This window comes from Falco rusticolus, chromosome 8 (assembly GCF_015220075.1).
Source record: "Falco rusticolus isolate bFalRus1 chromosome 8, bFalRus1.pri, whole genome shotgun sequence".
Classification (NCBI taxonomy): Eukaryota; Metazoa; Chordata; class Aves; order Falconiformes; family Falconidae; genus Falco; species Falco rusticolus.
This window is the reverse complement of record NC_051194.1, coordinates 58,391,685-58,419,236: the sequence shown is the minus strand read 5'-3', so window position 1 is coordinate 58,419,236 and position 27,552 is coordinate 58,391,685. Positions and strand designations below refer to the sequence as shown.

Sequence of the window (27,552 nt, the reverse complement as noted above, 5' to 3'; positions counted from 1 at the left end):
TGTTCCTCAACAGAAGGAAAAGTTTCAACCAACCTGAATATCACTAGCTCCTTCCTCCATGTTTCTGGCAAAGGATACCATTTATCTGTTGTTTCACAGTAAAGCAAGTCACTCCCCCTTCTCCCAATGGAGAACTCCCTCTATAAACATAATTAAGAGAAGGTATTCCATTCTCCTTCCAGAATGGCACTGAATTTTCACACAAAAAATGGTACAATTTAAAACTGTACGTTTCCCTTGAAATTCTGCAGAACACCTAGTTATGCCACTAACAGGGAAGCAGGGAACCAGTAGAAGGCAGAATATGGACATACAAGTTGTATTCCTCGATTAATCTCTATGACATTGAATCATTTTAGTATCTGGCTCTACTCAATGAGTTTCTTTCATTTTAAATCACTTCGGAGATCTGCAGATTAAGAATGCTGTTTAAGAGATTGGTACAGTTACATTAATATACCTCTTTTTTTGCAGCTCAGTATTAGCAGCATTCATTTCATTCAGAAGGTGTTCAGGAATTTGGTACCTTGGATTTCCTCGTGCTGCAACAAATAATATAGGCTAGTTTGGCCTCAGCTGCTTAAAATGTGTTTTGGCAAACAAGAAAAGTGATCAAGATGAGACATTACAGTATGGTAAGCATTGAAAATTCAGAGCAGTAATGTTGCATCCTTTTGTAATAGAGAAAATTAAACTACAAGCTGATATAAAGAATAAACAAGTGCTTTTACTTCTTCCCATCAATCTTTCCATAAGGGAAACTGATACATGAATGCCATTAGTAACTTGTATTTGTTTCAGTAGATGTTCTGCTAGTATTTGTGAAGCATACTAGAAAAAAAGTTAGTGTCAGCTATAATCAGTTAGCTGGTCACTACCTCCTCGGAGGTAACCTCTTTGTATCTTCAGTTAACCCTTTTTTCAAATGATCACTAGAAGGAAAACTCTATCTTCAGTTCTTGAAAGGACAGAAACGCCCAACAGCCTTTGCCCTCCAGAAAACAAACCGCCAACAAAGGAAGCCCCCAGAAAAATCAAGATGAGTTTTGTGTACCTTCAGGCGGTCTTTTTAACTGAGATTTTCGATAAAACAGCATGTAGGCACTCTCTTTACCCTGAAATTGTTTCTCAATATCCTTCTCCTTGATCGGCTGGACTTTTGAATCATTCAGATCAAACCAATGGTGACCAGCAGAACTGTCCCTTAGCCTTGTAGGTTTTTTTTCTGCTTTCCACTGGACATCATTCTTCTGAGGGCGGCTTTGGAGATCTTGTCCTTGAGAATCTGACATAAACAGGAGCTTCTGTTTTTCCTTCAGACCAACCTTATTTTCATCAGGACTGAAATGAAATATCTGAGGATGATTCTGCAAATACTAAAAGGAAAGCAAGAACAAGATGAAGATACCCAGTTTTAAATACAGCAGCCTGCACTAGCTACTTCACGTGATTCATCGTCAAATTGATACACAAACCCCAGCGCCTCAAACTTGGTTTTGTGATGCTTCCTCAATGTATTGTAGACAGAAAAATGTAGTCTCTTTCTACCACCTTACCTGTCTGATCTTTTATATACTGTTGCTGGCTTTGTTTCTTACGTAACTTCAAACTAACACGCGAGAAGTGGCAGAAGAATTGTTTAGCATAGATGCATCACTAAATACTAAATCAGACTAACTTTTGAATTTCAAGGATTGCTTGAGACACTGAAATCATTTCAAAACACTTCTTACAAGCACATACTCTCCCTGGAAAGGCAGCACAGGGAGTGACACTACAGGCAATCAAAAATCTCTGCTTTATCAGACACACAGTACCATCCCAACTGATCTAGCCCTCCGACATCAGTACTTTCTGCTCCCTAGTCCCTGCAGAAGTCCTCCCTTCTGTATTTACCAGAGAGGGATCTCAAACTCAATCTGGTCTGCTGAACTGTATCTCACCCAAATTAACGCTGCCTGATGTGTCATCTGAAGAACTTGAAACCTACTCACTCAATTTCACATAGTTTATCTACTCTGTCCCCTCCTTTCACGTTATCTGCATGCTTCAAACAAGCTTTGTGTCCAATTTACATAAAAAAATCGTGGCTCTTCAGGGATGCGGAGCATGTGTGGACAACAACCAAGCTCCAACCTCCCCACAAAACTACAAAAAACAGCCCACCCCCTCAAAAAAAGCCCCAAACAAACCCTCAAAAATATGAATTTGTTTTAATCATAATGTAAAACACTCATTTGATACTTCAAAAAGCATAAAACAATTTACATTTATTTCAATAAGGCAAGTCCTGCACTGATCAACTGCTTTTGGTATAGATACAGCACTTGTGAAAAGTCTGCTTTAGTAATATTCACAATAGCACTCAAACTTTGCAATGGTTAATATTGGGTTGCTCGCAACTTGTTTCTATCCCTTCCCTGTCAAAGTCAAAGCATCTACTTCCACAGAAGACTCACATCCAGATTTCACAAGTACATTTAATTAACTATTGTGAAAACTGCATTGTTAGCTCTATACAAGAAACAGTCAAAACACTGATTCTTCCACATATTTGTAACGCAAATGCTAAAGTATTTTCCTTAAAGCATTAGATACAGTGAACAATAGGACAAACAAAATTTTAGTGGAAGTATTAATTTTATGGACATGCCCTAATCAACAGAGAAGTGGCACACATTTTCAAAGCTTCATTTCTGTTATGATTGAAGAGGTACTGTATTTCCTCTAATTCTCATCGCCGCTCTCATGTTCAAGTGATAGTAGTGCTGTTGCAGCTTCATCCGCAGATACAAGGTTCAGTAGGTAAGATTAATTTTTTATAGGTCAACCATATAGATAGAGAAAAAAGATACAAGCTTTCAGGCAGACAATCCCTTGAGAATCTTGTTCATGCTCCCTAGTCTACTAATTTATCTTACAAACCTCTCTTACACATATTGCGTCTTGCTAGTCCAAGGGCCAGTATTTTCAATTACCATCCTAATAATGACTATTCAGTAGAAATATACATGTAAAGTTATCAGTAGAAAAACCAAACTAACATACATGCATATTACCTTTCGTAATGCTCCATATTGTTTTCGGTATTTCTTATTCCAGGACACCCCTTTTTTCTCTAATAATCTCTGCCCTAATTGATCCACGGGAATTTGTTTAGATTCTTCCTACAGATAAATTAAAAACTGGAATAATGAAGGCTGAAAAAGTCAAGGGATCAACACAAAGAAGCCAATTCTGAAGCGTTCAAATCATTCTTGTTTGTTAATAATCCAATGTAACATCACCTTTTGTAACAGCTTCAGTATGCAACTTAAGAAATACTCAAAAGAGGCCCTTTTTGGTATGAAGAGCCACTATTAGTATTACAGTCAGTTAAATTAGAAGTTTTATATGCTTCACAGTAAGTCTAGAAGAGTTCTGTACACTTAAACCTGCCCACCCTTGCATAGACCAAACCCTTTTTCTGTGTTCCCTGATATCAAAATCAAAGCAATAAACTCCTTACATACCATACCTCTGAAAAAATCCCTTTTAAGACTGCCAATGGATTTTCTATTTCTTCAGCATTTTCAGTTTCTCTTAAAAGCTTATCTTCAATCAGTCTGTCCTCTTCCTGTGTAAGAAAAATAAGACTCACAAATACTGTTTCACACACAACTAGTAGGTTTTGTTTATAGTCTGTACCAACATTAGCATGCACAATTTAGAAGTGTGAAGAAAGTTCTGATTAGCTGCCTCTACCACCTGCTACAGACCGTATATTGTCGTACAGAATATCCTTTTAAAAACAAAAAAAACCCAAAAAAAGGCGTTTGCATTATTTACAAACAGCCAGAGTTATTCACTAAAATTACTGGGTTCACTTTTTCTTTCCCAAATGAATTAATACCTTTGGTCAAGACTAGCACAGTCATGTGAGATAGTTCAACATATCAGAAAGCTAAAATTTGCTACAAAATCTTCGCAGAGATCATACCTCATTGAGAACTCTGTTTTTCCACTGTGTAAGAGACCAAACACCCCACTAAAATATTAACTGGTTTAGATGTACATTTTCATCCACTAGTTCTCAGCACTTTTATGAAAAATGAGATATATCAAGCAAGGAAGAAACACCTTTAGGACTTACTTGTAATTGCCAGTTTCCTAATTCATCCACATCTCTGATATAAACATGATAGTGTCCTCCATAGCAGCCACCTTTATGTATAATAACAGAGAAGAGCTCATACATGTACTCTGAATCATCCATTTCAGTCTTTGAAAAGAAAAACAATAATAGTAACAATAACATATATCAGTAAATCTTTCACACAAGGACAGTTTTACCCCATCAGCTTAGTTTCAGATACTTCTCAGTGAGCATTTGCACGTGCAGAGATTGAAATGGCTTTTCAGGGCTGGGGAACACAAGGTACAGACCAACACAAGCCATGGACCAACGCATGGGCTTTTAAGCCACCTTTTCAGCGCGATTCTGAACAATACTGGAAATTCAAAAATTAAAATAATGAAATATTGATAAGAATAATAGAACAGCTCAAACTTCATAACCAGGTTTATTTCGTTTAAAAGACTAGAGAACAAACAAGCAACACATTTATATACATAAACCAACTGAAAAAAGCTTCTTCAAACACAAGCAAACACTGAGAAATTTTGAAGTTTACTTTGCAACATTTCAATAAGAAAAATGTCTTTTTCAGTAACAGTGCCTCTATTAAATGTATTCTTTATATATTTTAAAGATCAAAAATTGTCATCAAGCAATGGTTCAGCTCAGTTTACAATCAATATACATATATGTGAATACAAAGACAGATTCCAAGAAAAATTAAATAACTACAGGCACATAGAACATATACAGCTAAATTTATAAATTATGTTATCAGACAATGACAATACAAATATAAATTTTAGTTTCCAGGTGACAATCTTCCTTTAAAGGAACCATCAGATTAAGTTTTACATAATTATTACACCTTCTACCCCCATGTAGCTACGAGGTATTTCCCACTCAGTTAAAAGTGGAAACAAACTGGAATTCCAGAAATTTGGATTTAGGGACAGAGGAGAACACGCTAAATGTCTTGAATACCTTTCCCTGACAAAATGCAAAATAAAAGATAACTTGTCCTTGAGATATCTGTTCTCTGCTGATTACATAGAAAATTTAACAAATTCAACAGTACAAACCTGCTCACAAAAAGGCCTCAGATTTATCTGGATGGGGAATGTATAGCAGCTTGTTTCCTTGTACCGTTCACACTTCTCAAAATCAAAGTTAAATCTCAGGAGAGAAATGGTGAGAAAGGGCGGCAACTTCCGCAGCTTAGCAGACTGTAAAGTGATTTAAAAAAACCTGTAAGCACAACTATTATAACAGAATAGTGTTTCCACCTTGCTACGGTCAACTTATTTTCCAACAAAGCTTCGTTACAACAAGGCAGACATGACCAGTGTCTCCATTTTTAAAACTTCTTCCTTAATTCTCATTTTCCCTACCAACTACACATCCAAAAAGCAATCAAGATCCTTCCCTTCTGTTAAGCCCTACATCTTCCCTGAACAGAGATCACCAGTCCCACAATTTACCCCGCTATAGAAAATGAAGGACATTGCTGAAATTGTAGCCAGTAATTAATTACATTTCCACAGCCCACATTCTTTGACAGAGGATTTTCTTGAAATTCATACTAAGAAGCAACTGCTTCAAACCCCCTGTGTTTACGTATGAAGTCAAGACTATACAGCATCTTCCCAGCAATTTTGCTCCTGTCCCCTTGCACAGCACCTGCCACCAACAGTCCCAACACAGACCCTGGGAGCCCAGAGAAAAAAATACAAATGCTCAATTGCTGCTGCTGAACAGCAGGCACTGCAGAAAGGTGACAAAGCTTCATGGTAGCTTCACCATTCCCAGACGAACAACAGTAGGGTGCTCAGCATCTGGCGCAGGCACCAAAGCCACCCAAAAAAACCCCACCAACAGCTACAAATGAAGCTCAAACTATAAATGTAGTCTACACGCTTGCTTTTGCTGTCAGGAAAAGCCCTGCTGAGGCTGGGGCTACTACTCTTCTGGCCCCATCCCGACCATCTCCTCCAAACACAGTATTTGTACATCACCTGAGGTTTATTCCAATGACCTTTGAGAAGCCTTCCAGTTCTCTAGGGTTGTGTGACCCCAAGTATAGGTTAGGGCCCATACAGGCACAGTGTTTTCAAATGCAGAAATCAGAAATTATACTATCTGTAACAGTGTAACTAGTTCCAACAGGTATGTTGTCCAGAAAAACAGATCACTCCCACAGTGTATTTTGCAGACTGTTGCCAAGTGACTGTCGGGCTGCCTCCAAATGGAGAAAATGGTCTTAAAAATGTCACCAGAATATATCACAATGGCACCTTGCTTAAAATCTGCCAGGCTGCTTGAAGAAAAGGGCTGTGACCAAGATCTGTGGGCTACAGTAAACGAGCATGATGCTGTGCCATTTGAGTGGCATGGGGTAGGTGTACCCTGGAAGACCCTACAGCCAGCCACAGAACAACCAAGCAAGAGTTAAAGTCTCCTCGTTTATACAGGAGGGGACCTTCAAGGCAGGAAAAACAACATAATCCGTTTTAGTAAGGAAGAATATTAATCAAGATTGAACAACTTGGTGCGTGAACACATCAGGAACCCTACTATGAAGCAAAACCAACCATCTTGTATCACCTCTGAATTGAGCTGTAGATTCAGACACACTTCTGAGCCTTTCCAATGCCTCTCCATCCAACACTCCATTTGCAAAGCCCTAACAGGAGGACTCCCAGGAACATGACATGGTTTAAGAAACACCCTGAATTAGGTAATCCATTTGCATCAGTTATGAAGACTATTTGCACATTCTTCCAAGTTAAGGGTGAGAATCCGACTGTACCATTAAAATTTGATAAAGTTTTGGAACATGAGATTCTTCAACTACTACTCTCTCTAGAGGCCAACAAAAAAAAGGGGGAAGAATAATACCCAAAGACCCACAGAGGAGGAATGGAGTGGGTAGGTATGGGCCATCTTGTTTCTGAAACAGGCTAGCGTGGGCAGGCGGTCACATTGTTAGGCGGCTGCCTTCTTAATGTTGCCACCAAGGCTGGAGTGACTCAGCTGGCACCACACTTGCTGCCAGTGTTGACTCACACTATAGTCTGCTGTGATCACACACGTCGTGCTGGCAGGGCCACAGAGCCACAGGCAACAGTGGTGCTGACACAACGTTCCTCCTTCCTGCTACAGCCTTCCAGCACAGCCCCTCTCTCGAGGCTCTCCGTTCACAACCCTCCACCCCCAGCTATGCGACTTCTTACCCAAGTTTGGAGTTCCCACTGTATTCTTGCATGGATGAGCATATTTAAGAGGTAAGCAACTGTTGTCTCACACTCTGTTGAACTCAGCAAAATTTTAACTCAAATAAGTGCTTACAACCAAGACCCATGAGGCATTGGCACATGCCTTTGAACTCTCAAGCCACTGATTAATTTTAGCTGTCCTCAGCTTGCCTTTGCAACTATTACCTTCCACATTAAGAGTGCTGCAAGGTTTGGAATGCACTTATCCTGCTGCAGAAGAGTCATGCAGTAGGCCAAAGAGCTTCGCTGATGTGAAAGAGGCAAAATATGTCAAAGGCAGAGTGCATTAACGGTCTTTGTCTGCTTCCCTTTTACAAAAAATAGTGGGAACAACAGGAAAAAGGAGCAAGTTTTTATACAAAAATCACAACATGCAAAATTAGTACAGAAGAAAACCAAACACCACTTTTTATCATTCTGGAAAAATGCAATTTAAAGACCTACAACTCCCATAAAACTCTCACTGGGCTGTCCTTCCCTGGCTCTGGGGACAGATGACAAGACACAAAGAGTCTTAAATTCAATTACTATGTTGGGGAAAACAGTCCAAACTGTTGTAAACAAAACAAACAGGGACAAGCTGTCAGCACAGGGTTGCACTGGCATACAGACAGTGACCAGTATTAACAGCCACGCCACCATTTAACAAAGCACTTGGGGTCACACATGCAACTCCTCTGGAGGATACCAACATCAAGTGTCAAGCATTTGAAGCCTTCCCAGGGTGCCAAGAGGTGAAGGCAGGAACCAGGCAGAGAAAGGAGTACTACAGTCTGGATGACCTTAAGCTCCTGGGGACCATTCTCAATAAATACCACAGGCTTAACGTCAGCAGTTCTCCACACATCAGAGCTTTGATGACTCAGCACAGGAAAGGGTCACCCCATTTAGCTTTACAAATATTTTTCAAGAAAAACAACCCAAACCCAGTTCTTAACCACAGCTGAGCACAGATCAAAGCAGTAAACTGTTCACTAGAAGATTATGACAAAGCAGCACAACTCCTCAGATAAACCAATCAGCTTCCCTCAAAAGCATTTTCAAGCTACAGCCTGAAGGAAAAGACTCTTCCACAGTCTGTACTTTGACCACAGGAACATGACTTTGCGGCTTTGCTGCGCCTCAATTTTTATCCTCCTCCTTCCTGGCCTCTCAGATGGAGGGAAAATCCTGGTGGTGCCCATGGCTGGAAGCCACTGGCTTAGCATGCAGCAAGTGGTTGAAAAGCTCATCGAGAGAGGACATGAAGTGGTGGTGGTTACACCAGAAGCAAGCTGGCATATGAGAACGACAGATGCATACGTGGTGAAAACATACCCAGTGTCCTACACATTAGAAGAGCTAGATGGCTCCTTGCACGAATACATTCTTACTCCTAATATGAAGGCTCTAGCACTACAAAACATACTGAAAACACCTACTAAGGTGTTAAAAATTTATCACCGCAAGAACCTGTTCAGCATCAAGGAAACAATGCAACACCAGGATCAACAGATCCCATGTCCCTGTGCAGAGCATCAGTTGTTCAATGTTCTTCTGTCCCACGTGGGTTCTCCATGACATGGACCTGTTTGGTTGGGGGTTTTATGCTCTAGCTCAGGGGTCCTCTAACTTTTTAAACAGGGGGCCGGCATGCACATGAAGCGGCAGGAAGCCATCTGCAGCTGCTTGGTTTCCCCCCCTGAACCCCTGGCAGGGGCCGGGGGGTTCTGTAAATACCAGGGGCCGGATTAAGGACCCTGGGGGACCGTATCTGGCCCGCAGGCCACAGTTTGAGGACCCCTGCTTATCTTAGCCTATACTATGAAATGCCCAAAGCCAGATGCACTAGTAGTGTGTGAATGAAGCTTGAAACTACACACCATCCCATTCACCACTGGCTAGATTAAAGACTGCAACAACATTCAAGTCAAGAAATGAGTCACGTGAGCTTTCCTTGACACTGCTGAGATTTAAAAAAAAAAAAACCACACAGGTCAAATTCCAGCATCCTCTTTCACATATACTGCCTGATTAAAGACACAGATTTTATTTCAGAGTTAAGAGGGCAGACACAGCAATGTAAACAAATATCCCAACTGTTACCAAACTGAACACGAGAATCACCGATGCTTTATACCTTTGAAGCTTCAACAAGTTTATCACAGGCTCCACATCGATACAAGTTCTCATTTTCAAAGTACTCTTCTTCTACATACATATTCCACAGGGCTTCCTCCAAGCCAGCAATACCTTTTACTGCCACTGTTAGGTCTAAGAAATCTTCCTATGCAGAAGTACAACAAAAAAATAAGGTAGTAAGCGTTAAGTTCATGGTACATCAGAAAGACATTCATCCCATTCACCACAGCAGACGTTAAGCATTCATGCTTATGGGGAAAAACCCCCATATATGCACAGAAAATTTAAAAAACCCAAACTTTTTTTAAATTACAAAGAGCATAAAAGACTAAATATAATGTTTTACTGTTGCTACCTCCCTGCAGCACTCTGCTAACCACATCTACTAAAGGCAACACCTGCCAACTCAAGACGATGCAACACTTGTTTTTTTTACCCCTGAGTCACAGCCTGATGTAGGTGGTTTAGAAAATGCCAGCCAAGACTTAAAGTCATGCATAATTTTCGTGTTTTCAAGTCTGCAGTGGCCTAATCAACACACACTACCTAGATTCAACAAGGCCACCAGTGACACAGAAAAAAGATGTCATTATTTTTGGAGTTTAAAAAAAATAAAGCACATCTAAAGCATCTTCAACACACTAAACAAACCTATCCTGGAAAATCACCTGGCTTTACCTGTCTCTCACTGACATTCTTGCATTCTTTACAAACAATCTGGTTGACGACAATCCCATGGTACAATCGATTAATAAGGTCATGACCTGAAGTGCCCACAAGAGAAGTTTCCAAAGCACTGAACAGAATCCGATTTAATTCCTGCACATCATGCTGCCTCATTTCCTGCATGAATAAAAAAACAAACTTGAAAAAATAAAATAGTGCCATCTGCTTTGCTTATTGCTTAAAAACAACATATATTAAGTGTGACAGACAGCTGCCTCAATGACTACCCATATATTTACTACCTTGAGTAGTGAAATAGCAAAAAAAGTAAAAAGCTAGTAGAATACTACCTTTATTATTACTTATTATTCTTAATTTAGTTATGTTCTCTAAGTACCCACAAGTACATAAACTATAACACACAAGACCATTTTCACTTGGGTAGATTTAGACTAAATTCTAAAACTTCACTTTTGGTAATCTAAGTATTTGAGGGCAAGAACCCCAATTACTGTTCAGAAAATGTTCCTGTAAAAATAAAAGGAAAAGCTACTGAAATTGTATCTAACAGAACAATTTTATTTTGTTGCTTGGTGTAAACAACTGCCACATACTTCTGCAGAGATACAAGAGCATACAACAATCATTGACCCAATTCAGTGCTGTTTCCACAGCTTTAATTATTTCTTAAAGTGTCAGAGTTAAAAAAAAAATCTTCTCCATTTTGGAAAAAGTTTATTAATGATGGTGTCACTGATGGCGATTTGTACCTCATGGCTGTTCCACCCGAAGCTCTCAGTAAGGTCTGTTGTAGATGCAGCCTGCTGGTCCAAGAGCAGAAGCTGAGCAAATAACCGTTGAAGTTGTAATGGAATTATTCGAACCTAGGAAAAAAAAAACCACCTATCAGATCAGAAAGAGTCTTCAAACCTATAATTTAAATAAAACAGGAAAATAATTTAGTACAAAACTTTTAATAAACCACTGCTGCCTGTGGATTTCATAACACATTACTCAATTCACACCAAAACATCAGTCAGACTTTGTTCCCAAAAATGTACAGTGCCTCATGTTACTCAGCCAAATAGTCACAGAACATACATTTTGTGACACAGCAAAACCATAGCCATCACCAGAGTAAAAAAGGAGAACTTTTTCTCTGATATTTCTCATAACACTAAACCCTAAAACCCCAGCTACAAAACATCATGACAGACAGAATTAACATGTGCTATTACTCCTTGCTCCAGTAAAGGGTTTGGTGGCTGGTTGGAAGGCATATGGTTAGTGTCAACAAGCTTGATTAGCTACCTATATTTATCTTGGACTTAGGAAGAAAACTTTTCCAAGCAACCAGTTGTTTCATTTTAACCCAAGAACTAAAGAGCAAAATTCTCTAGCCAACTTCGTAAGCACTTTTAACATTTTTAGTATTTTTAAACAAATATTAAATTGCAGTCCCACACCATCTTGTGCATGGGTGGGCTGCTAAACCCTCAGAGAGCAGTCATCTAGACTGCACACATTACTTTTCTTCTGGAGACAAATAAAGTCATAGCACTGTAGCTTAAATTACAGAAGAGAAAAAAAACAATACCTAAGAAAAGGACTGTACAGAATTTGGGATTGCTCCTGCTCCCCTTGACAAAATGATCTCTGCTATCAATTTTGGCAGAAACAGGCTCAGTATCTTACTTCTGAAGCAAAAGCTTATGGCACTGAAAACTTACAACTGTGTGAAAAATCAAGTAATTGGCCAGCCAAACTGCCTTTCAGTATCAAACTTAGGCTTTCATGCATTCTTATAAGAAGTTTCATGTGAATTGAAATTACATCCTTCCAAATCAACACAAGAAAATTTTGAATACCTTTGCATCTGGTTTACTGCTATCATCCAGAGTCCCAAGTTCTTCAGGTCCTAGAGAGAACAGTGCCTCTGAAATTGTAAAGAAAAATGCCTATTTAAAAAGAGGACAATATTTCCTCTCCAAAGACTTACCTTTAAAGATTTTAACTGTCAAGCTCTATGATGCTATTCTTTCTGGCAAACAAAGACATTACACAACATTTCTGAATATCATTCATCCTTGCAACTGGTTCAAGCTATTACAATAAAGCAGAAGTAAGCATGAAGGTGTTCAGATGGCAAAATATTTCTTCAGGAATTGTAGCAGTTCCATTAAAAAAATGATACTGTATAGCCAGCAGTAACCTCTCTTATTTACATAAACTGTAACTATCCACCTGTAAGAATTGTAAATGTTGCTTTTCTTACATTTTGTGCAGAAGTGAGGATAATAATTTTACATACCAACAGCTCCGAGTTTTCTGTGGTAACTTATTCTAAGTGAACCAAAGGAACTGTTCCCGAAAACTATCTATATTTGTGGTGTTTCTTTAATAAAAAACCTAGAAATGCAAGTCACTGTAAAATATCAACTCCAACATCATTTTAAGAAGATTTTGAACACATTACCTCTAAATTCAGGTGTGAAAAGCAACGTCTGCAGAAGGGAATTGAGGTAGCAGGTCCCACCCTGATTTTTGATACCACTTAGGTTGGTGAAATCCCTGGGAGCTGGAGGCTCAGAATCTCTGGGCTTTGATTTCTTCCCTTTTCCACAATGATTGTTTGAAATAAAGGAAAAATCCTCTTCAAATAAGTCTCCAAACATTGTGAAGGCAAACCAGTCCTTTAAAAATATAAAATAATCTATTCACTAAAAAAAAAAAATGCAATTTAATCCACCCACCTCTAATCCTCCAAGATAAACCTTTCAGCCCTGACTGAAGAATTTGTTGTAACTTTCTTCATCTTACTCTGTTCACTCTAAAAACTTATGTCAGATCCATACAAAAACATACATTAAGTAACAAAAAAGCATTTATGTTAGCACAGGTCTGACTAGACTTTTAACTAAAATCAAATATATCACATTTCAATTTTGCATGAGCATACAGAAAAATAAATAGGTCCTTCTAAACATCCATAATTAACTAGTGTTCAAGTTGGACAGTTTCCTGCCTGAAAGGTACATAAGGCCTCTCAAACTCATCAAAATCCCTGCACCGTCTCTCAACAAATCCATGTGCACAAGTAACCTGTCTCTGGTATTGGCCAGTTCAGATGGGAAAAGTGTAGTAAGAGTCAAGAATAAATATTATCTTTGCTTCCAGATGTTTGAGCCAGAAACTCAACATCAACTAAGTCTTCTTACAGAATTTTCTTCTTTTTTTGGAAGCCTTGTGACCTCTTAGCATGTACCAGGACTCCCAAAGATAACTCCCTTTTTTTTTTTGTACTTGTCACCCCGTAATTTCATTTGGTATGCTGTAGCTCTTGCATTAGCAGTGAGCTACTTTATAGTATTGTAACTCATACTGAAGCAGTGAATAATCACTCCCCTCTTTACCCTCAGTCTGCATGCAATTTTACAGATATTTATCATACTCCACTCAGGTATCTCTTCCAGATAAAAGCTTCCACAAAGACGTATTCATCCCTACAACCAAACTTGTCCCCTTTTTTTGATTATCCTTATCTAACTGCTCTGACCCCCTCAAGCTTCTTTACTTTTTTCTGAGATCAGAGGACCACATCTGCGTACAATGTTCAAGATATGCACAAACCATGGCCGCCTATAGCTAAATAATGCTGCTCTGGTTTGTTCTCTTTTTGTAAGAACTGCTGAGCACTAAGCTACTTTTTTAAAAGCAATGTTTATTATTACCCCAAGGTCTCACTCCTGTATGCTTACTTCAAACCCCACCACTATATACACACTTTACAGAAATACACATGTGAATATATATAACTGCAAAGCTGTTATCATCTCTGCCCCACACTACACCTCTCTGGACTCATCTACAATGACCATTACCTGCTTTTGCTTCATTTCAGCTGCCTATCAACATAAAGGTCTTATAAAGCTTCACTGATGGCACTTGTCTTTACTGCAATAAATCCGCCGATTTCACAAGAAAAATTAATCACCTCAGCACCCACTATTTATTTCCGAGAGTTTATGACATGCTAAACACAGGCCCCAGCAAAAACACAAAGTACCTCCCCTCTGTGACAGCTGATCTTCTGTTTACTATCTTTTAGCTAATTATTTAATTAAGCAACAGCTTTCTTCTCCTGTGTCAGCTTAATTTCTTTAAGAGCTTTCAGTCAAACATTGTCAAATGCCTTCTGAATAGCCGAACATACTTCATAGCTCTCTATTCAACCAACTTGTAGTTCATCAGGAGTTTCCTACAAGTCTTTTTATAACATAGCATTACATTAAGCCTATTTTAGTCCTTCCCACAGTAGAGCAGTTTTTAGGCAAAAGGCTATGCTCAGAGCTGATACTATGAAGCAGTATGGCAGAGTTCACTCTGCTTGTTCTATAATGCTTCTTCAGCATTTCATACAACAGGTATCCCCATATAAATCCCCACAAAATAAGATGGATGGAGATACTTCTTAATGAACATAGATGGGAAAGAAATAATTTTGATTTCTTTGCATTAGGTTTTTCTGCTCTGAATGCAGCTCTTATGCTTTGACTGCCTATAAAAACCCAAGTCTGTAAAGGTCCCACCCCACATGCTTCAAGACATAATTATTAGGTTTAGTAGTCTTTCCAAACTGCTTTGCAGCCTTCATTCACTTTTCCAGTTAGGCCTGCTGCACTTAGCATTTAGCCACACAAAGATTATGACCCTTCCTATTTTCCTAATCCCAGAGCACAAAGCTCGCTCCTAATAGATTTGTTCACCATAAGAAAGGTGCATATCTAGGAGACAGCAACCATCTCACTGTATGACGGTCTGCTGTACCCACCCACCACTCCAGAGAAGCAGTTCACCAGGACAGTGCCAAATCCTCCCTCGCTCCTTATTTCTGGATCCTCAAAGCACTGCTGTTAGGAGCCTCCTCTTAAAAAAAAAAAAAAAATCATACAGTAATATAGATTAGAACAAATCTCTGGATAATGCCTCTGGCCCAACAGCCTCACAAAGCTGGGCCAATTTAGAGCGCATCACTTAGTTGGGCCTCGCCCTGCCAAATCCGGAATAACTCCATGCAAGGAGATCCTAAAACGCCTGGAAGGCACTCCCCTCCATTCCTTATCTCTGATGGGAACCTCCCATGCTATGACTTGGGTCTGGCACCGCTCATCCTACTACAGCGCACCCCCTGCAAAAACCACAGCAGCACGGTCTCCACCCCGCTGACCTCCGCCGGCTGCCCCTGCCTCTCTCTGCCTCCCATATGCTCCAGCCCTGGAGCCCCCGCGGAGCCGGGCCCAGTCTTCAGACGCGGTCTCACCGGTACCGAAGACAAGGACCGGTGACCCAGGCCTGCCGCCCGCAGCCAGCGATGCACGGCCCCTCGTCCCCGCTGAGCCCCACTCACCGCTCGGAGCCAGCACCCGAAGCCAGGCCGGCGCCTACCGCCACGGCCCCGCGGCCGCCGCCATATTTGTTGTGGCAGCGCGCAAAGCACGCTGGGACCTAAAGCCCCCGCGGCTCCGGGACTTCCCGCACCTGGCCAAGCCCCGAAGCGAGAACACGGGCGGCCCCTCGCTCCACAGAGAGAGGTCCACCTCTTGCAAGGGGCGGGAGGGACCCGCAGGGCACGGACGCCGATACGAATCAATAGACCGGGCGGCAAGGCGGCCCCGGGGCGGGCGAGCGCGCACAGCCTGCTGGGAGCCGTAGTGCTGCCCGCAAGGCCTTGTGGGGGTTGTAGTTTCCTGCCAGCCGCGGTGCATCGTGGGAGGCAGCCTACTGGGGTCGAGGGCAAGGGTTGCCGTGGAGACCCCGCGGCCTGCGCTGCATGGCCAGCCTGAGGGCCTGGGAGGAGGCGCAGCCTCTGCTGGGCCGTGGGCCTGGCGGGGGGGACAGCACAGCTCTGCCATCACCCAAACCTCTCACGCCGCCACCAGGGACAGGCCCTGCCGAAGCCTTCTGAAAAACATAGCCGGGGATGAAGCTTAATGTACCGGCTTTGTAGCGCAAGAGGCTGGGGCTGCTTCTCCTTCCACCGCTCCTGGTCCAGCTCCCTCCTAGGCATCGCATGGCCCCATCAAGCACAAGCCAGGGCTTGTACTGCTGTTGGGATCACAAATACAGATGAGCCTGGCCAGTAATCAGAGAAGCTCAGCTCCTGCTTGGAAACAAGCGGGTGTTTGCATCTGCCTTCCTAATGCTGCCACCAAACCTACAACTACCCAACTGGCACCTTGCTTGCTTCCGGTGTTGAGTCTCACTGTGCTTTGCTGTGGTCGATTGCATTGTGCCAGCAAGGCCACAGAACCAACGGCAACAGTTGTGCTGACACATCAGTCATTCCCACTGTGGCCTTCCAGTACAGCCCGTCTCCCTTGGGGTTGTCTGTTCAACCCCCAGCCAGGCATGCGGCTTCTTACCCAAATTCAAAGTTCGCACTGTCCTCTTGAGCAGGTGACCACATGTGAGAAGTAAGCAATATATCTTGCACTCCCTTGAACCCAGCAAAGTTCAACTCATCTAGAAACCCTTGCCAGATAACCAGGCCTACTGAGGAACTCTCTGGCAAAGTCTCAAACACCCAGAAACACCACTAAGGTACTGATTAACTTCACCCATCCTGAGCTTGCCTTTGCACCCACTCCTTTCACATTAAGAGTGCTGTGAGGTTTGTGTGGCAAAGTTGTCCTGCTGCAGAAGGTTAGGGGAGAGCAGAACATGTCCCTACCAGGTCTCTGCTTACCCCTCTTCAGTAAATAGGAGGGGTGCCATTACAAAAAAATATATATTAACCTTTTTGTGAGAGAATTCTGTTTGCTAAACTTACCTTCCCAACAATCATTTTTAAATGCACTTTATATAAATCCAGAGATAATATGTTTTAGTTATTATTCATCTTTTTTTCCTTACAGTTTACAGTAACATAAAAGATTTTAAGAGTATTTTTTTCATTTTTACCTCACAGCTTCTCTCCCGACTCTGAAGTTCAAATATTTTGTTTTCTGCAAAGTTATCATGAGAGAAAACTGCTCCCTGCCACTTTTTCCAGCAGGTTCTCTGCACAAAGAAAAAAAAAGTTACAGACAATGGTAAAACAGGAAAAAGCAATAAAAAGGCTGATAGGAAGACATGAAGAAAACAATACAAAGTTAATTGTGTTGCATTGTCTATTGTATGGAAGGGAGAGAAAAGAAGTTGTGTGCTTGAGGGACACAGGTTATATGGCTCTAAATATCTTAGGTTGCATTATTTTGTCACGTCACGGTGCTGTTTAGGCATCTAATCATTTCAGTATGCATACATCAAAAACAATGCTGTGAGGCTGAAGGCTCTTGCAAACCCACCCTTGCGCTGAAGCTGCCTGCTAGCTAAGTCAGGTCCAATACCTGGGCTCACACCTGAATCTACTGAACAGCCCAAGGCATACGGGGAGCAGGAGTCATTAAAACACATGTAGTACAGGTCTTGTGTCCAGCCTCTACTTGACATACAGGCAAGTGGTGAGGCTTTTTCGGCTGCCTGAGGGCTGTGTCGTAGGCTGTGAAACAGCCACATTACTGGTCTGAAACAAGAACCTGGGCTTCAGCTTCACAGATCTCTGCCTCAGCTGCCAGGTCAGCCTTTCTCAGTGTCTCTTCTTGGTGTCATTGTAGACTGTGGAGGTTCCTGCTGGCTTATAAGAGCTGGCTTATCTGCCCTTTCCCCTTATCCTGAGGGTCTCCTGTCCTCAGAGAAATTATTGGAACATCCATGTCTCCAACCACAGTGAAATTTGTTGAGGCTCTTTTCATATGTTACTGCGGTGTTGGAGCTGCTCACACCAGACTTGCCTTCCTTGGTCCTGGCCAAGGTGTAGGACAGGACACATCAATGATCAAGTCCTAAGAAATCTGACTAGCAAGTCGAGGAGCTTATTCTCTGTTCAACACTGAGGAACTCCAACGACTCAGCACAAGAAAGGGTCACCCCATTTGGCTTTACAAATAATGAGGAAAAAAACTCCAACCACTCACAATTCAAGGCAGTGAATCATTAACTAGAATATTTTGACAAAGCAGCACAACTCCTCAGATAAACCAATCAGCTTCCCTCAAAAGCATTTTCAAGCTACAGCCTGAAGGAAAAGACTCTTCCACAGTCTGTACTTTGACCACAGGAACATGACTTTGCGGCCTTGCTGCGCCTCAATTTTTATCCTCCTCCTTCCTGGCCTCTCAGATGGAGGGAAAATCCTGGTGGTGCCCATGGCTGGAAGCCACTGGCTTAGCATGCAGCAAGTGGTTGAAAAGCTCATCGAGAGAGGACATGAAGTGGTGGTGGTTACACCAGAAGCAAGCTGGCATATGAGAACGACAGATGCATACGTGGTGAAAACATACCCAGTGTCCTACACATTAGAAGAGCTGGATAATGCCTTTCATGAGTACGTTGCCGCTCACCTGAAGGACCTGCCTTTCCCACTGAACACTCTAGCAATATACAACAGCTTAACGCATATTTTCCGTAAGCTCTTTGTTCAGTGCAAGGACCTGTTCAGCAGCAAGGAGACCCTGCAGTACTTGAATCAAAGTGGCTTTGATGCTGTCCTAACAGACCCCATTGTTTTGTGTGGAGCAACAGTTGCTAATTATTTTTCTCTTCCATCTGTGTTCTTTGTGAGAGGATTTCCTTGCAGCTTACAGTATAAAGCACCGCAGTGCCCAAGCCCTCTCTCCTACATCCCGAGAACATTTACCTCCTACTCGGACCGCATGACTTTTTTCCAGAGAGTGGAAAATGCGTTGCTTGCCCTCCTGGAGCTTGTGTACTGTAATGGTTTCTATGAAGATGCAGTAGAGTTTTCCTCTGAAGTTCTTCAGAGAGATGTATCCCTGCTAGACCTCCTGAGCTCTGCTTCTGTTTGGCTTCTGAGATTTGACTTTGTGGTTGAGTATGTCAGACCAGTGATGCCCAATATGGTCTTTATTGGAGGTATAAACTGTGCTCGGAGGAAACCACTGTCCAAGGTATGTTCTTTTTCCTCCAAATTGTACATTTTCCAATTAAGTGCAATTACATCATTTCTGGAAGTTTAGTGCTATTGATTTTTTTATTATTATTTCTGGTAATGATTTAATACAAACAGGTTTTGACAGTTCTTTTCCACAGGCTGAAATCATACTACCTTGATGGAGGCAGATGACTTACTTGAATTCATTAGGATTATCTGGCAAGTCCAAAAAAAAACAACCATGGACTTCATCAGCTAGCTACACATTATTGTCCTCAGTGAATGCACATTATTATACACCAACCACGCTCAGTTTTGATTTCATTTTCATGGAGTCTGACACATTTTTTTCACCTGACCAAACCCCCAAAAAACATGCTCCGAGAGTCATCTTTTGTTTTAACTCTAGGCTCAGCAAAGTCAGTTAATTTGCTTTGGTTGTGTTTTCATGACATATGGTTTCCAAACTGGCTGTTTATGTTAAGTTATTTCTGTTTGTAGATCATGGTGAAACATAAATGTGATATGGAAATGGGAAGAATTAACCTAAAATAGTATATTTGGTGAAAGACACTTTTATACAAAACTTAGATAAGTTTTTATACCTATTTCTTGACATCTGCTTTCACTGGAATTGTTCTGTGGCATTTTTAAAGCTAATCTAGAAATTCAAATCTATTTTGATAGTTACCATATAGTCTCTAAATCAATTGATAGCACTAGACATTTCTTTCCAGTCACAAAGTAGAACACAAATCTCTTTCCTATGAAATTACTCCCTCACTTCTGAATTGTGGTCATTGTACTACAGTTGTGCAGAGATGTGATGGTACCACTGCAAAATTGCAGTGCCATATCTTTGAGTTCAAGGGTTTTTTCTTTCCTCTTTCAGATTTCTGTTATACTCTTTAACTGAAAGGCTTATGCAGAGTCCAGTAAACTTAATAAAGAATAAGGCAAATAAAGAATAACATTACAAATTTGAATGATACTATAAATAAGGCATTCTCTCATGCTAGGCTCAAGAGATTGGCACTTTGTAGCTTGAGATTTAAGAGGCCAGTTCTTGCTGGTTGCATGAAGTAAGTGTTTACTTCTGTATCTTGAAGGTCTTGGAGCTGCTGTTCATAAGCTTGCTACAGGGGTAGAGCCATCTACCCTACATCAATCGATAGTTGTCATTTGATGGAAAACCCACATTCCAAATCTGGAAAAACCTTGTGTATTCCTCCTATCTTCAGTCCACCTTTTCTAGCTATGTTTTCTACAGACAGCAGAGGATTTTCTCCTATTTCACTTTGAGCACCGCCCAGGAACAAGGCAATTATGCAGTAGAGTGTAAACAAAGGCGAAGTCATACGGGAGAAAAAAAAAACTATCTATCTATACACAGTGGTGAGCTCTGGGTTGCTTATTACTATTCAGAGATATAACCATATGATAAGACTAGACAATTCTTTGAAACACTATAGCCTATTTCTCAACAGCCCAGAAAACAGAAGGTTAGGCTGACTAGGAAAGGGAGAGAGAACAGGAGATTAAAAATGCAGTGTCTTTTCTTGGATGAGGAGCTTAAGCCACAGACCCTCCTGTTACACCGCTTGCCATAATTTTCCACAGGCAGAGAGATCGGTCTTTGTGGCCTCATTCCCAAAGAGGGCATCTTTCTGCCATATCTGACCTGGCCCCTGGAGCTGAAGGCATCAGGGTGCTGAGGAGCTCATGCTTTTGCAAAATTGGGCATATGTGTTTTATCCAGCACAGAGCTGGGAATTAAATCCCAGATTCCCTGACCCTCCTGAGCTGTAAGCATGTCCACAGCCTGCAGTCTCAAAGGGAGTGGGAGAACATGTGACCACAGGGGCCTGGGGGAACACAAACTACACATATTCATTGACCAAGATAACTGAACTGGCAGCCTCAGGCTGGATTTCCTCTTGTCCTGCACTTTGCATGGGCATTTGTCTCAGTAGCAATTACATATTCATTAATACACATATAAATTGAGTTGCCAAGTCCCAGTGTGTCTAGAGGTTTAATACAAGGCTTGCAGGAAATCAGACCCAGAGGTGCTGTGCCATCCTCCTCCTCCAATGACTTCAGAAGTACCCAAAGGCTGGCATGGTAAGCGGTTCCTCATTAGGGGGACATCACAATTAACTCAAACTGGGAGCCCTGAGACACTTTGATGAATATCTCATCTTTAGCCAAAGTTAATAGTACTTTTTGGGGCAGCTCATAAAAACAAAGTTCATATGATTTAATCAAAGCAACGTTCAGAAATGCAAGCTATAACAACCTTTCAAAGTTATTGCCATTTTTTTAACCTAAACCACCCATTACTTATTTAAACAACTGGTTAACTTAAAACATTAAAATAACCCTGGATTTAAGTAGGTAGTTATTCAAGCAAAGGAGAAGCATAACTGAATAAAGACCCTGTGGTTCATTCTCCAGCACCAGAATTAAGAAGATTGGTCCTGTTTTGAAACCTTCCTGCCAAAGCCAGCAGTATCTGGGAAGCTCTGATAAGGAGACATTTCTAACTGGTCCTTTGAAATATGCAATTAAAGTGGAAATCAAAGACTGGCAAGAAACCAAAGAATACAGTAAGCAGTACTAAAGCACGCACACATACCTGGTACACATTTTTCAACAGACTGCACAACCTAAACATCACTTCGTGTGACATCAAAAGGGATCCTGTCATGTCTGTGGATACTGTTTATTTGCTAACATGGGTAGCTAAGTTACTACAATTATAGGGGAACTCTTTGTTTTCAGCCCTGAAGCAGTAGTCATCACTGTCCATGAACCAAAAACTAGGGTTGGTTTTCTTATGCGATATTCAGGGTGTTGATGAGCCTAGTGGCAGTCCAGAGCAGCCCAATATCACATCAGCCTCTGTTTATTATGCTTTTCTAAAGGATGTTAAGCACATCTTAAATGTGCTTAATTTAAAACGGACAATACTGTTCATATCTTATATCACAGTGGCAAAATACACAACATTGGACAAGTAAAAGCAGCACTACTTTTGAAGGTTTAACCGTCACGCATTGTACATTTTCAATGCACAGTATGTATCAACCTGAAATGGCTGCTCTAACCAAACAGTTCATCTCACTGTTCTCTTCAGTTTGCCCTTGTCCACATTCCTGTGCCTCCCATATTTTGAAGAGGAGATATTGAACGAAGCTGTAAACCACATTTCTTTCGACAGAAAGTCCTTCATACCAGATGGAACTACTGCCTTAGTTTCCCTTCCCATGGGAAGTTTATCTCTGGTTAAATTAAGATACCTTCTCTAATATGAGTCTAAAGGTACAATATTTGACTAAGGTCTATGCATAAAGATCTAGAAAGGCTATAAGAGTATTATATTTACAAATATCAAACACATTGCCCTCCATAGGTTAGGAAGTGTTCCAATTACAGTTACCTGGGCAGCCTTAAATGTCACCTTTCTGTTAGGATACAGTTATTAATTTCAGGATCACCTATTATCTTTTTCATATGATTTCTACTTATAGCTTAGGAAAGGGCTGCCCTGGAAATGATCAGTGTTCTGTGATTTGCTTAGCTACCTGCTGTGTCTTGCTCTTGCAAAGACTTTGAGTAAGATTACTTTCCAACTTGCAGTAAACATATAATCACTTTTATGGTGGTTTTGTTTTTCCTCTGAAGTCATGATAGCCAAACTACATACCATCTTGTCCTGTGCAGGCAAGTGGCAGTGTATCTCCATAGCTATGTAAAATGTAAAGGAGGGAATCAGGCAGGCTCACATCAGTAGCTACCACCCTACATTTGCCTGACACTGTTTAGCATCAAAAAAAGGACTAGGTTCAGTTACAAAGCCTGATCCATTATCCAGAAATGTGGGAAACCAAATTACATCATCCACCTACTCTAGCATTTGAGCAACCTTGTCCTGCTTGCAAGACACTGAGCATAAGCAATCTCATCTAACAACAGGAAAACAAATACAGCAGATGAAACCAATGCTTCCAGACTGCCTCAAGAAACATTTTTTTTTAAGTTCTAGATTTAGTGCTGCTTACATAACAAGTAGCTGATGAAGTGTCTATTTGCTATCCTCTTCCCTTGGTGCCACTCAGTGTCTGCTGTTCAGGTTAAAAGAAATCTGCAAATCACAGCCAGTCCAACTCAAGAGATAAGCAGTTTGAGAGAGTTTTAGTACCTGTTCCAGGTGAAACAATCATGGGGTGAGGGGAAAGCACCCCTGCACCCAAACCCTTCATGGCTTACGGTCCAAGCAGTTTCAACTCTGCAGAGCTGCTTGCGCACCAGTGCAGTGCTGCTCCATTGCTGCAACGCTGCTTGCCAGCTCAAAGAGACACCCTGGAGTAACCCACACAAGCCTTATCACAAGAGATACTTCTGAGGCAAAACCAAATCTGCAGTCTTGGGTAACCCAAGCTTCAGCCTTGTTTAACCTAAAATTTATGTCCTCCAGTATCCAGTGGGAAAGCCTTTCCCCCAAGCTGTCACGTGGCTCTCACTCTTTTGAGACCTCTGTTCATCAAACTACTCTCTGGTGCTCCTCTGCAAGTAATGAGCACCACATCCTTCAAACCTGCAAGGGTTCCAGGTGCCCTTTGCTGCTGTGTAATGAACAACAAACACGTGTAAGTCTAACGTGTTATTTGGAAAAATAAACCAGTGTGATAATTTTCTGAATAATAATTATCCAGCTTAAATCTGACCTCAGCTGATTCTGTGCTAACCTAAGAACTTCATCCTTTCTTTGTCTGTGTGTTCTCTGTTTATCTCTAATTTATCTTCCTTTTATTTTTTTTTTTAATTCTGTTTTTTCTGTTGCTGCCTCACCTTTTCCACAGTTTTTCCTCCAATTGTCTGGTGCAAAAGTAGGGAGTCTGTTGAGTCCATACTTGAGTCCAAAGTGTAGCCATACTAGGAAGATACTTGTTTTCTTATAGACACTGGAAGATTAACTTCTTACTGGCTGTTTTCAGCCATCTAATTTTGCTGTTGGAAATCTTATCCAAATGCAGAGTAAAGAAAACACCAAGTGGCAAGTTCCAAATTGATTTGGTCAGTTCCTGTCACAGCAGCTGCAATAAACTCTTCATCTCCAAATCTCCAGCATTTAATGAGAATTAATCATCAATCTGTTCAGTCTCACACTTTCAGTCTCCTGCCTCTCACTCCCAGATATTTGGGCCTTTCTGGAAACTGGTTTTCCAAGCCTAAAGGTGGTTCCTCCATGTCAGCGTGACAGCGTGGAGCTGCACAGAACAGTGCTAGCACCCTTTGGGTGTCTAGTGAGACAAACCCCGTTGCCTAAGGCTGTAAGGTTTTGTTTCTCCATAGTGAAGATGCTGGGAATCCCACCACCACTTATAAAAGGAAGGAACAGGAAAAACTATGCTGATGATAGTTTTGCATCAGCTTTTGTCTTCACAAGGACCCCTTCCTTAGCACCACCCAAAAGACTTTGGTCTGCCATTACTTTTACTTGCATAAACCAAAATATTCCACCAGCAAAGCCCTGAGGGCCTCAGTTCACGGGCATTTTTCCAGAGGATAGCAGCGAATGCCAGAAAACAAGGGGTCACACCACCCTAGTAGAGCTTTCTTTGGAAACCCAAGCTGATGTATTACCACCCAGTTTTTTTTAATATCAGCTCAGCAATCAGTTCCTCCCTCAGGAAGCATGAACTCTAGGGACAGCTTCCACCTCCCTGTGAGTGGATTCAAACCCACAGGTCCAATTGACAAGTTCCTGGCTAATTTAATCAAGAGACAATGGATCGGATCTCTCTTCTCATCAAAGTTGGGCTCAGAAGGGAACACCAGGGAAGAGGAAAGGTGAGTTTGCAGCTTTGTCAGGGCTCATAGCTGAAGAGGTTCAGGAGACACCTAAATGTGGTTTACATTACTGGCTGTACCTGTGAAAGGAGGAAAGCTCAGAAGCCTAGTTTGCTTGTTGGGGTTTTCTACCTGTGTGTTATCAGTGGGATTAGTAAAAGATATCATGTGTCTTCCTAAATTTTGTCTTGCTCACAATATATAGAAAGGGTTTTCAGGACAGTGACCAAAGACCAATGCTCCTTCTTCGTGTCTCAAAAGGTCTATGCTGGCCTCTTAACCCTTCACTTGCATTGAATCCATCATTTAGTTCTTTTTTTGTGTCTATACCATGGGGAGAAAAGCCAAACAGGATTGTTCTTCTCCATCTCAAACTGGGGATTGCATGGTACATCCTGATAGCTGTGATATATTCATAAGACATGCAGGTTTTACTGCTTCCAGGAGGAGAGAATTTAATAACAGCCTTCTACATATTGGTTAGGTGTTCTTAGTTAGGCTAGTCCATAAAAGAAATGGTGTTCAATTTCCATTCATTCTGCTTTGTGTATTTTAAAGATTGCCTTTTGAAAGTAAAACAAATTTTCTCATTGGGTACTTACCAAGACAGTGGCATCAACCACAATTATTGTTACAGGATGACATCCCTGGTCTCAGTTTCATTGAGGAAAGAACATGTTGACATACTTCCAGGCTTAAAAATTAACAGAAAGTACAAAGGGGGGCATCTTTTTCAAGAACAGTGTGCTGCCCTTCCCTGTTATATGAGCAGTTGCAATACTGAAGGATAACCGCAATGATATTGGGAAGTTAATTATTTACTTCTGTGGTCAATAAGTTCCCTGCAGAAAAGTTAAAGCTTGCATGGATCTTCACATAAAGGACTGTGTCAGATGCTTCCAGACCAGGACTCTCCAGCTTTCTTCCATCAAAATGGCTCTTCTGTTTCAGTTTTTTTACCAACATACTGGGCTATTTCTTCTTCTGACATCGTCTTTAATCTTTGTTGAAGGTGGAAAGATCCTGGTGATACCTCAGGATGGAAGTCACTGGCTTAGCATGCGCCCGGTAGTGGAGAAACTCCAGCAAAATGGACATGAAGTTGTTGTAGTTGTACCATCAACAAGTTTGCATATGAAGCCAAAGGAGCCTCAGAATTATACAGTGAAAGTATATCCAATACCTTACGCAGAGGAGCATTTAGGTGTTGTGCTCAACTCATTCATTAATGCTCATTTTGTTGAACAGTCTGTTTTGAATATTATTATTACAATGTATCAAAGCATCTTAGAGATTTCCAGGTTATTTTTCACCAACTGTAAGAGCCTTTTGCACAACAAAGACATGATGCAGTATCTGAGAGAGAGCAAATTTGATGTGGTTTTCACGGATCCAGTTCTGATGTGTGGACCGATAATTGCTAAGTATCTTTCAGTTCCTTCCATCTACTTTTTGCGGGGAATGCCTTGCGGTATGGATTTTGAAGCTACGCAGTGTCCAAACCCTCCTTCCTATGTCCCCAGGCTCTTCCTAAATAATTCAGATAGCATGACATTTGCTCAACGCGTGAAGAACATGCTGGTCCACATGCTGGAGTTTATTTACTGTAAGCCTCTATTTGCTCCATTTGAAGAACTTGCATATGAAATTATGCAAAAGAAAGTGACAGCTACAGAGATTCTAAGCCATGGATCTGTTTGGCTAATGAGATATGATTTTGTGTTTGATTTCCCAAGACCAGTGATGCCAAACATGGTTTTTATTGGAGGGATAAACTGTGATCAGAAGAAAAAACTGTCTCAGGTATAAAATTTTATTTTGTTTTTATTGAAAAGGCAAGAACATAAATGTTTAAGCATCTTACATCAAAACCTAACTGGCAACACCTAGATGTTTAAAGATTGAAAGCTAATGAGGAGTCCTGCATGATGCAGAAATGCCATTTCCTAATATCCGTCATTTTGATTGTATCATATTGTGGCAAACCTAAAGTCTTATCATATGATATGAGAATTTAAGTGACACGTAACTTACACAAATGATAAGCTCCTTTGTTGAAGTGAAGCTCACCTAAATTGTGGTGAGTTGCAAATTTTCCTACCCCACAGGAGCCAGACTTGTTAGCTTCCATTTCATATGCTGTGTCCATCTCTACAAGAGCTGTCCCTGCAACAAAAGCCGAGCTTGGAGGACTTGGCTATGTTGTTCTTAATGAGTAGCCTGAGAAACACCCATCAGCAGTCTGCTCTCTGCCCCATCCTGTCGTCCCTTCCCAGCTGTCTCATGGATACTCCATCCATACTTTCATATATCCGTTCTCCTTTCATCCACATTGAAGGTTACAGGAGTTAAGATTTTAGTTACTCATCAGTTCTTTTTCTGTCACCTCTATCTGATGGATTGATTCATTTACATGTCTGCTGTTATGTCTAGGTGTCAATATCTAACCCCCCAAAGAAAGCCTTTTTAAATTGTATCCTCCCCTTCTTTTATAGGTTACTTAAGTCGTTTTTAAACTTTTCTGG

General features: G+C 41.2%; 2 protein-coding genes across 13 annotated transcripts in view; one reads left to right on the top strand and one right to left on the bottom strand.

Annotated features, from left to right (window-relative positions):
- The window catches only part of USP40 (ubiquitin specific peptidase 40), a 37,983-nt gene extending 22,113 nt beyond the window's left edge, over positions 1 to 15,870 (bottom strand). For 3 of the 9 annotated variants that reach the window (XM_037397785.1, XM_037397791.1, XM_037397793.1), the window contains exons 1-13: positions 15,587 to 15,664; positions 15,011 to 15,105; positions 12,656 to 12,872; positions 12,048 to 12,115; positions 10,950 to 11,063; positions 10,192 to 10,356; positions 9,512 to 9,658; positions 5,200 to 5,343; positions 4,133 to 4,261; positions 3,518 to 3,616; positions 3,060 to 3,167; positions 1,055 to 1,376; positions 461 to 542 (exon numbers count right to left, since the gene is read on the bottom strand). In XM_037397785.1, the coding sequence (XP_037253682.1) occupies positions 461 to 542; positions 1,055 to 1,376; positions 3,060 to 3,167; positions 3,518 to 3,616; positions 4,133 to 4,261; positions 5,200 to 5,343; positions 9,512 to 9,658; positions 10,192 to 10,356; positions 10,950 to 11,063; positions 12,048 to 12,115; positions 12,656 to 12,854 (1,577 nt within the window). In that variant the 5' untranslated portion in view covers positions 12,855 to 12,872; positions 15,011 to 15,105; positions 15,587 to 15,664. The other 6 variants (XM_037397786.1, XM_037397787.1, XM_037397788.1 and 3 more) reach the window with 6 other exon arrangements.
- The window catches only part of LOC119152464 (UDP-glucuronosyltransferase 1A1-like), a 42,471-nt gene continuing 23,347 nt past the window's right edge, over positions 8,429 to 27,552 (top strand). The window contains exons 1-2 of one of the 4 annotated variants that reach the window (XM_037397801.1): positions 8,429 to 8,705; positions 18,557 to 19,187. In XM_037397801.1, the coding sequence (XP_037253698.1) occupies positions 8,491 to 8,705; positions 18,557 to 19,187 (846 nt within the window). In that variant the 5' untranslated portion in view covers positions 8,429 to 8,490. Of the gene's footprint in view, positions 8,724 to 18,326; positions 19,188 to 25,886; positions 26,831 to 27,552 lie in introns of those variants that run through there. The other 3 variants (XM_037397800.1, XM_037397799.1, XM_037397794.1) reach the window with 3 other exon arrangements.